The sequence below is a fragment of the Crinia signifera genome, chromosome 4, assembly GCF_055691185.1.
Source record: "Crinia signifera chromosome 4, ASM5569118v1, whole genome shotgun sequence".
Lineage (NCBI taxonomy): Eukaryota > Metazoa > Chordata > Amphibia > Anura > Myobatrachidae > Crinia > Crinia signifera.
This window is the reverse complement of record NC_139220.1, coordinates 103,857,038-103,867,860: the sequence shown is the minus strand read 5'-3', so window position 1 is coordinate 103,867,860 and position 10,823 is coordinate 103,857,038. Positions and strand designations below refer to the sequence as shown.

The 10,823-nt window shown below is 44.2% G+C and overlaps 1 protein-coding gene across 6 annotated transcripts in view; it reads left to right on the top strand.

Annotated features, from left to right (window-relative positions):
- The first annotated feature begins 243 nt into the window (after positions 1 to 243).
- Positions 244 to 10,823, top strand: part of ZNF346 (zinc finger protein 346) — a 70,329-nt gene continuing 59,749 nt past the window's right edge. For 2 of the 6 annotated variants that reach the window (XR_014473390.1, XM_083182123.1), the window contains exons 1-4: positions 251 to 421; positions 9,570 to 9,673; positions 9,775 to 9,870; positions 10,444 to 10,588. Coding sequence is in view for 5 of the 6 variants with exons in the window: in XM_083182123.1 (XP_083038249.1) it covers positions 364 to 421; positions 9,570 to 9,673; positions 9,775 to 9,870; positions 10,444 to 10,588 (403 nt within the window). In the remaining variant the exon portion in view is untranslated. Of the gene's footprint in view, positions 422 to 9,569; positions 9,674 to 9,774; positions 9,871 to 10,443; positions 10,589 to 10,823 lie in introns of all 6 variants that reach the window. The other 4 variants (XM_083182119.1, XM_083182120.1, XM_083182121.1 and 1 more) reach the window with 4 other exon arrangements.

Below are 10,823 nucleotides of genomic sequence, written 5' to 3'. Positions count from 1 at the left end.
AATCGTTGTTTTTTTATGTACTCTTGTTTATGCATTTTCTTAGGCACACAAAACCATTGTGGCGCCATATAAACAATATTAATACCAATACTATAGAGAAACACAGAGAGATTTGTATGTAAACATTAATTATGTATAAAATCTATGCCATGAATTGCTCGGCGACCTAATATTGTGCTTATACATAAAGCTTTCTTTGTTCTACTTCTAGCCGCCGGGCGGTATGGGGTGAGATCCCGCGAGAGACGGGAAGTGCTGTTGGGATCTCGCGAGGCTTAGCCGGCCACACAGAGTGCGTGTTCCATTTCGTGCTTTTGCTTCTGCTGCTGCTCGCCTGCTAGGTCGCTCCGTTGTTGCTGCAAAATGTCGGACGGCTTCGGAAACGGTGATGCGGATGAACTGCCTATGGGGAAAGCTGCAGGTGAGGCTGATGATGGAGCGAGGTGTGCAAGGGGGACGTCCTTTGTGGAAGGACACGGGTATGCGACTATTCGTCTCTTCGTGGGCCTGCGGCCCGGGGAGAGATTTGATCAATGGGAGCCTGTGCCGCCCCCGAGTCCAATCCCTCGTGTTCGGCTCATCGAAAGCTCAGAGCGATCATCGTGCGTGTTGCTGTGTAAACACGTCGTGTATCCGCAAGCATAGCATGCCGCGACCCGGCTCGCGTCCTAGCTCAGATGGGACGAGTGGACGGTGCTGAGGGCCGCCAGGCAGCGTGCTTAGTCCCCCGGGGGAATCTTCCAGCATTTACACAAACAAACCTTTAAGCTTTAACTTTACCCTTGTAGCCGGGTGTATCTCATATTTGTTATTGTTGTTTTAATTGTTACCGCCGAGGGATAGATACAGTTTTATCCCGTTATCGGATCGCTAACTAGCAGAATACACAACAAAGACACAGAATTGAGCATTCATGCATAATGCAGTAAAACTCAAACAGAAAAGGCTTGAGGTAGAATATATGGGTGTGTTAAGGTGCCCACACGCGGTAAGATTTTTTTAAATGATATGGCTGTTTCCGACTGATCAGTAGAACAACCAAACTTTCTGTGTACAGGCTTGATGACAATCTGATGCAGGTGCCCGGGAGTGGTTAATCAAACTGCTGATCCTTTCAGTAGTGGAAAGATAATCAACCCATTTTGCAGTATCATGGCCACATCGTCTGACAAGTGATCATGTCCTGGCTCCCGTACCTGAGTTCCTGGCAGACGGAGGGAGCGGGTGGCAATGGGCAGGAAATTTCAAAACTCTTATTTATTTGGCTGAGAGAGCTCTCCAAGCAGCTGCCCTGTTTCCTTCCCGCTGCTGGGCTCTATCCATCTTCTAGCGGCAAAGCAGAAGAACAAACACTTCTGATTGCGGCCACACAGAACAATTGAGGAAACTCTGATAATTTACTAAATTATTCTGTGTGGCCATGATCAGGAGTGTTCTGGATTTCAAGGGATATTGGATTGGATCCAATATTTATCCATGTGCACCTTTTACAGCACACACAGAGTACAAAGTCAGCCTGCCACCTCCCAGTTGCAGGCCAGTTAACTTTTTTCATGCAGGGCAAGTGTTTCTAAAGCCCCATACACACTATGGGAGTCCCTGCCGATGCAGATATTGGCGGTACCGGTTTCGGCAAGTGCATACACACTTGCTGATGGCAGGGGCAGCGATAGTCATGCTGTGGCCTGATAATCATTAACAATGCGCATTGTTATCTGTGGGGTGTACACACTATAAACAATATCGCCAAGTGCAGGCATGTCCAAACTGTGGCCCTTTAGCTGTTGTGAAACTACACCTCCCAGCATGCCTTGCCATAGTTTTAACATTCCCTAAAACCAAAACTGACATGATGGGTTGTGTCGTTTCACAACAGCTGGAGGGCCATAGTTTGGACATGCCTGGCCTAGTGCGTACGGGACACGTACAGATAACTGGCAGTCAGAATACCGATGCTGGCATCCCAAAAGGGGGAATTCTGACAGGGGCAGGTAAGTACAATTGCCCCACCCTAATCACCCTTTGTAGAAGCCTATAACTGTCACTCATACATCGTGTTGTAGCTGTACCCCACCCCTTTTGTCAGTGTTTTGGCGGCAGTTGGGATCTTGGCGTTAGTATGCCGACAATACAATGGGCGGTATTCAATGAGGCTGACTTGCCAGGTTTTTTTGGCGATTTTGTGCTGTAAGGCGAATTTCTGACTGAAATGGTGAATCACCCTATTCAATGACCAGATGGCGAATACATTTCAAGGTTTTTTTCGCCATGATTCACCAAGTAGCAATCGCTATCTTTTTATGGTGAAGTGGAATGTGAACTTTTAAAATAAAGTGTTTTGTTTTTTACAATTGGTGTAAAAAAAAATCAGGAATTTTATTCTGAGGAGGGGCATGCAATTTCTATTCCTGTGCTGTAAGCACACGAATATATATTTAATAAAAAATAAATAAATATATATATATATATATATATATATATAACAGTGGATAGCCGCGGCACTGGGGACTTCAATAAATCAAACAGATAGGCAGGCTGCCTATCTGTTTGATTTATTGAAGTCCCCAGTGCCGCGGCTATCCACTGTTTATATTTGACCCTGCAAGGGTCTTTACCGAGGGCACGGGGCCCTTTGACAAGTATGGAGTTGAGTGCCGGCAACCCGTCCATGATATATATATATATATATATATATATATACACAGACCAGCCAGCAGGGGGCCTGAGCCGAGCCGCTCATTAGATATTCATATATTCACTTCACCCGATCATTACATATGCATGATCGGGTGTAGTAAATATACCCGGTTCCCTGCTGGCACCCCCGGGGGGCAGCCTGTGCTGCCTGGCTCCCGGGGAGCCCCCTCCCCCCTACAAACGTTCTGGGGCAGGCAGGGAGACTTCCATCTCCCTGCCTGCCGGCGTCCACCGCAGAAGCTCAAATTCGCCGGTCAGGGGCAGCGAGGCTCCGGAACACAGCGAGCAGTGGCGAATGTGCAGCGAATCCTAAACAGGATTCGCTGCACGTCGCCAGTATTCACATTGAATACTGCCCTATAAGTATATACAGGTGTCTGAGGCTTGTCCCAAACCAAGATATTCTTTGGCCTTTTAATTGGCTATGAGTAAAGGTTCATAGTGATCCTTCTAAGAACTTCGGCGGACAGGACTGTCTCGGGCCACCAATGTCACTAAAGGGGCGTGGCCGTGATGAAATGGGGTTGGCCCGGTCAGCACAGTCACAGAAGGGGCGGGCCCAGCCGCCCAAAGTCTTTGCCCTGCCAGGGAAGCGCCAGGCATCGCTATCTATAGAGACGCCGGGCTTCTCCGGTCTCACCTGCAGGGAGGAAGGCAGGCTTTTTTAGCGGGGCGCTGCCAGAGAGGCAGGGCACATTTTGCCCTTTAAAAATCGCTAAAACAGCCTAGCGGGAACACTAGCTCATACACATGGGGCGACTTGGTGTGCTTAGCGAATTGGGCAAGTCCTATCACTCAGCGCACATGGCTTACTAGATCACCCATACAGATGAGCGATGTTTGTATGGGTGATATGTGCTAATCAGTGTTCTCTGGTTAGAACACTGGTGATCTTGACTATATGTAGTCCGGATGTGAGCCACGATGGTGACTCTCGGGACAGCACATCGCTAAGCGGCGTAGACACTGAGCAATCCATGCTTTAATCTGTCTAGATCACTTATAGGAAATGGGCTATTTATCACCCCATGTTTATGCCCCTTTAAGTGCTCCTGTGATATAGACTCGAGGATGATTTATCAATAAGTGTGTAAGTGCCTGCAGCAGCCAATCTGTGTTTAGGAAGCATTTATCGAATACATTGTACAAGTTTATTGGCCAATGCATATTCACTGCTGATACATCATTCTCCAAATCCCAACAACGCATGTGTTTGTTTCTACAATAATGGCAAGACACAAAACTCAACATTTGCTTGCAGCGCAAATTTAGAGGGTCTAGGTTTGGCGATCAACATAGTTTATTGTGGGGGGGGGGGGGGCGGGGCTCATGCACACACTGAACATTAGTGTGTGTTCTCTTGAAGCAGCAAGAAATATATGCTGCTTAAGAAGCCCCATACACACTAGATGAGATGGTGAGAGATATCACTCGGAAGGCTAGTCTGCTACCTTCTGTGTTTGCGCATGTGTGAGAAAGATGTAGTTTCACACTCTGCCAGCAGATGGCAGTGTTTTGGAGACATACAGACACTAGACCTATATAGATGACACGCAAATCAAAATAATATATCACCTGATGTTTACCCAGCCAGCTGGAAGTGACCATCTCCTACCCATCATATTCTGATGAATGGGATTTCCTCAAGCGTATCGTCCACATTGCTAAGTCACCTAGTGTTCATTCTAGCACCCACTATCTTTGAAAACCCATGCAGTTCCTGTTCCCTGCCTGGGGTGTCGCTGTCTGCTGTGGTATTTCTAGTACAGGTCTGGTTTGCATATCGGTGCTGATTTTACAGACCACACTGTGCTAGAAGCACTACAGCAGGCAGCGACACCCCAGACAGGGAAGAGGAACTGCATGGGTTTTCAAAGATAGCGGTTGCAAGAATGAACACTATCACCTGCATTGTATATGCAGGATGTTGCAGCCTTAATTTTGCAGCTTGTCAAATTGAAGTAGCTGTGGGGACCCAAGGCTCCTTCACGCTGAGGTGTGTGGTGGTGAGGTAGTTTTAGGGGTGTGTGCGTGTGCCTTAAAGGAGCTCCATTGGGCGCCATGTGGTGGCTTCCCTTTAGAAGTGAAGAGCAGCGTTATGCTTTTACTGTACAGGATATGTTTGCTTCAATTAAAATAATTGGTACTTGTGTAGTTTCACGGCGCCAATAGATAGGATACGATTTAGTATGCGATTTGACATACGATATCGCATAAGATATAAGATTTACTATCCATTTCATTACCCCACTATCCACTAGGGCGTGGAGTTGATTTTATATAGCGTGGCAAGCGCAGCGAGCCCGAAGCGTGGCGAGCGGACACGGATGTTGTTTCAAAGAAAGTCACCACTATCGCATGCCATTTGCATGCAATTCCATAAAATACATTCCGTGTACCATCGCGGGGCTCGCTGCGCTCGCCACGCTTCGGGCTCGGTTGCTCGCTGCGCTCGCCACGCTATATAAAATCAACTCCACGCCCTAGTGGATAGTGGGGTAATGAAATGGATAGTAAATCTTATGTCAAATCGCATACTAAATGGTATACTATCTAGTATCCTATCTATCGCATACTAATCGCATACTAAATGGTATACTATCTAGTATCCTATCTATCCACACTGATAGTGGCGCCGTGAAACTACACAAGTACCAAATAATTTCAGTGGCTAGTTAAGACTTGGTAAATAACGATATCTTTCCAGAGGTCTGTGCTATTCCATGGGTGCGTGTTTGCTGGCAATAAAAATGGTTGTCTGCCCAATATCAATAAATGGGTTTGTGATTGCCATTCAAAATAATAATAATAATTGTAGCCCACCTGCAGCTGGAGGTGATACCTGTAGTTTAAGTGTAGACATAGTTTAACAACTACATGTTCAGTATGTCTGTGTAGGTTTAATATAGCTTTTGCTTTTTATCAGTAATTTATTTTTGAAGTTATTAATACATTTGAAGACCTCTCTATCCCCAAATAGAAGGAAGGAGTTTGTGCATTTTTTTTATTTTTTTTACTCCTGATCATTGTATATGATGGCAGCGATACAGACTGCAGACTGAATTGTCAATATACATAGAGGGCGAATTCAGCCCCTTTTCTAAGAGATCTGATTAGATTGCTTAGAAATTAAGCACGGATTGCTCCATGTGTATGACCCCAAGCAACCCCGATGCGCTGCCCTGCGTGTCCCTGTCGCCGTGCTAGATCATTCAAGCATGCAGTATAAATGTTGTTAGATCACCAGAGAATACTGTTTAGCATAGGGCTGAAGTCACCCCGTGTATAGGCTGCTTATGACCTTTGGTTACTGTATTTTATTTAACCGGTTTATGTGACATCTTAAGCTGGGTACACATATGTACAATCGTCGGGCCGTTCTTCCGTTCTGGGGACGAACGGCCGTTCGATTGTATATGTATGTACGCAGTCCCGATTCTTTCTGTGAGATCGATAAACGGCCAAAAACGCTCTTTGCCATCCACGGTTGGTCGGTCGAAGGTTCTTTGCTGCTTAAAAATCACCCGACAGGACGGCTACATATCGGAACAAAAGTGCCGTGTGTACGCACGTTCGATCGATATGCAGGCCGTTCCTGCGATCATACTACCAAAACCTGAACGCCCATCTGGGCGTAGACTAGCTGCGTCATCCCTCCAAAAGCGCAGCATGTAAACAACAGGAAGTGTTCACCCATCCCTTGTTATTAGCCCTGCCATGTAAAATAATCATTGAAATCTGTATGCATTCATTAACATGACTATTGACAGCATTTCAATAGGGATTATATAGAGATAGATAGATAGATATACCATGATCTGCTGTTCACATTATGACCAAGCCTTTTAAAAAATACTGAACCTGGACAAAATTTTAAACAATGTTTTTATTGACATAAATGAAGTGTCATATACAGGTACGTACGTATACCTGTACAGCTAGCAATGATCTGAATAGTCACGGCTCTATTCACTGTACTACACGAACGATTCTTTGTTCTGTGATCACGCCTCGTTTTGGTATGCTCTTTTAATCCAGCCCATTATGATAATGTTGTGTACATTTTTCTCGTGTGAATAGCCAGATCGGGAGAGTGTGTACGGTGGTACAATCTTTTTCTTGCGATTGTTTGGACGGGAGTACGTCGGACGTCGCAAGTAAAATTGTACAGGTGTGTACGCGCAGATCGGTCGTGGCTTTTGGACGGTCGAACGTGTATATGGTCGATCGAACGGTCGCAAGAAAAATACGATTGTACATATGTGTACCCACCTTAAGTGAGTGCCATCTCTATTGCATACCTCCAAACATGGCCAATGCTCTATACTGTACCAGGACTTCCCTCTAGTTTATGATTGCAATTACCCGTGTTGAAACACCTGTCTTATCATTTAACCTGTTCAAAACCGATGATGGCAGTCATAAATTAAGAGCGATGCCCAGGAACAGAGCGTTGTGTCCCTCCTGGAATGGGTCATGTTGAGAGGTATACTTAAGGCCCCCATACATTTGTCTGACCTGTCCAGACTCCGACTTCCCCTGAGCTCTCCCGGGAGAGTTTGATAGGATTTGCCATTTTTTACATGTGATAAATCGACTCAATGTAAACCAGGGGAGCAGCAGGAGAGCAGGGTTGGGCTGAGAGAGCGCTCAGCCAATCACAGGCTGCCTGTTCATGTATGGGCTTTTTTTTTTCCAGCGCTGACAGCTCCCGGCTCCACCTGGCCGTCTAACGTTACTGCCGCCTCTGTGTCCCCCCGCAGCGTCCTCTGCACTACTAGAAGCATCCCCTGCTCCCTCCACCTGATTGGAGCATTAAAAGCTCCCTGCTCATGCTCCCCCTGCCCGACTCCTTCGCTGACAGGGACCAGTCCGGGAAGCGGCAGGAGCAGGTGGGGTCCGGGGGAGCGGCAGGAGATGTAGTGGCAGGTGGGGACCGCAGATGCAGAGTACAGACCGGGGGCGCGGTGGGAGAATAGGCAGAAATCCTATTCAAAAGACTGGGCGGCCACTGATTGGCTGAGAGCTCGATCCGATGCGAGCAGTGTGGTCTGTATATCAGCACTGATATGCAAACCAGACCTGTACTAGAAACACCACAGCAGACAGCGACACCCCAGGTAGGAAAGAGGAACTCCATGGGTTTTCAAAGATAGCGGATGCAAGAATGAACACTAAAGGCCCCCATACACTATGCGATTTTGAACAGATTTCACCGGATTTCGGCTCTTTGGGCCGATAAATCCGAAGTTTGTTACATCTGTTCTGATACCTGAGTGATTCTGCTTAATCCATCTGTGCTGAAGCCTGGATATCACTAAAACCTGCACTGTTGGTGTGCCTTGAGGATCGTGGTTGGGAATGCCTTGTCTAAACCCAGGGTTGCCTACCTGACCCTCTCCATGAGGGAGAAAATGCTCTGTTCCTGGACTTCCCTGGTAATGTATGATTGCCAGCACCTGTGGTGAAACACCTTTCTTAACAATTACCTAGCTCCCCACAAGTGATTACAATCACATACCTCCCAACATTACCCATTCCAGGAGGGACAGAATGCTCTGTTTCTGGACTTCCCTCTTAATATGATTGTCCTCACCTGTTTTAAACTGGTAAATTGATAAGAAAGGTGCTTCAACACAGGTGATGGCAATCATGAATTAAGAGGAAAGTCCAGAAACAGAGCATTGTGTCCCTCCTGGAGAGAGGTATGCAATTATACATTACCAGGGAAGTCCAGGAACAGAGTATTTTCTCCCTGAAGGAGAGGGTCAGGTAGGCAACCCTGGCTAAACTAATGTGGACTACACAAAGTGCCAATTGAGCACTGTAAAAGGTGACTCTTCGTTCATTTCATCTTGCCAGTTTTGGGGGCAGGCAGAAACCATTAACCCTTTGAGTGCTAACATCTCTGAGATGTGCAAAATATCTGCTAAAAATGCTCTCATTTGTGAAAAAAAAAAAATAGAAAATGCTCTGTAAAATAATAATAATAAAGTATATATGTAATTATAATGAATTAAATAAAATGTTTGCTTGGCAATTTTTGCACCTATCTTGAGAAATTCACTTTGCACTCAAAGGGTTTAATACCAATGGCGGCCGGACACAGCTGCTGGAATGGCTGGAAGGAATTGAATACTGCAATTTTATTCCACTCACTTAGATTTCAAACTGATACTAGTTTCAGGGATTGTGAAGTGCAAAGTATTTTAGACATTCGACATTTCAGAAATACCAAAATCCCGGGTTGATGCGCGTTCATGTGCAAAAACCTGGGATTTTGCCGTATGTCTGAAAGGGGTATTATCTGATTAATCTATGTGGCTTTCGGTTGGCCACACATTTAATGTTACATTTTTGTTAAGATTCGTCGACAAATTTCGAGTTACATGGTTGTTTCGGGGGATGTTTTAAGTCTATTTATTAGATAAAGGTGCCCATACACGTTACAATTATTGTATCCAATATTGGATACAATATCGCATCTCGGTTTTGCGATGAGATGAGATCTAGTACAAAAAGTAGGTGCAGCAAATACTTTTTGTACTAGATCTCATCTCATCGCAAAACCGAGATGCGATATTGTATCCAATATTGAATACAATAATTGTAACCTGTATGGGCACCTTAGATAAGACTTCCAGCTATTATCAGGGGAGTGAAATGCTGAAAATGAATAGGTTGTATTTTCGCTTCATTGTATTCATATTTTGTAAAGAAATTTACATTTTAAAGATATACCTGTGGCCAAATAAAAGATAAATATAGTTTTCTAGAAAGATAATTTTGTAATAATGGGCAAAGAAGTAATGTTTTTGGCCAAGCTTATTTATCTTTTATGTTAATAATGTAATTTTTTTTTTTTTTTGCAGTTGATCGTTTAATCAGGGAGAACAGTCACCTCTTCACTGACACTAGCTGTAAAGTATGCAGTGCTGTTTTGAATTCCGAATCCCAGAAGCTTGCACATTACCAGGTTTGTTTCCAATTCACATTTCCTTTGTTTTTTATTAAAAGCTACTTTCAGGTGTCGTTTTCATGTGACGTGTATATATATTTACTTTTGTTTTTGTCCAGAGCAAGAAACATGCAAATAAATATCGCCGCTATATCTCTATCCAGCAAGGAGAGGATATCATCCCAGCAAAAAAGATGAAGCCAGATACCGCTTCGGTAATATTCTTATGCTACCCAATCGTGGGTAAAACATTGTTTATAGAACAGGAGTATTAGACCAGTTATATGCTGAAGATTATGGTGTTATTGGCCAACACTTTGGAAATTGGGTTATTAGAATATATAAGCGATAATCTGTTGACCTTTTTCAGTAAAAACAATTTTGCAATTCAAACAGTCTGGTTTAAATTATATATTTTTTGTTTATATTCAAAAATGATCTACATCAAATGCTGAACGATGTTAATGTTCTTATTTTAAAGTGGCTCACCATTGGATCTGCCACTAGTGCTGGTGGTGTTGAGGCTGACTATATGTTGGTCTTGAAAGGGTTAACACTTTTGGTCAGCTGGCTGCTTAGGCATTTGCAGTGGTCTACACTTCTTGATATTGCTTTTAACAAGCAATTGTCTTTATAAACTCTAAATATGTTATAAGATGTACAGCTAACAGCCCAAAAAATATTGAACCTGGTCTGTTATTCCTATGATAGACAATGTTGTGCTACATTACAGATGTATAAGATGTGTTATGTCATTTACTGAGTGGTGATTGCTTTTGTATGTGCAGGCGGCTGATGCTGAGGTAGATAGGAACAAGTACTGCCCAGTCTGCAACATGTCCTTCTCCTCTCCGGTTGTTGCTATGTCTCACTATGAAGGGAAACCTCATTCAAAGAACTTGAAGCTAAAGGAACAGGGTCCAGCTTTGGAAGGTAACAATCATAAATGGTTTTATACATGTTTTTAAAACACTGAAACCGTTGGGGTAACAAATTGGGAGTAATTGATTCAATAATTACATCTAATAATTCTAATAAAATAGGGGTACTTATGTTAGTTGGATGCCCACTAAGCTATTTGCTTAGTTTTCCGCCACGCTTCTGGCTCGCTGCGCTCGCCGCGCTATATAGAATCAACTCCATGCCGACATGGATAGTGGGGGTATGA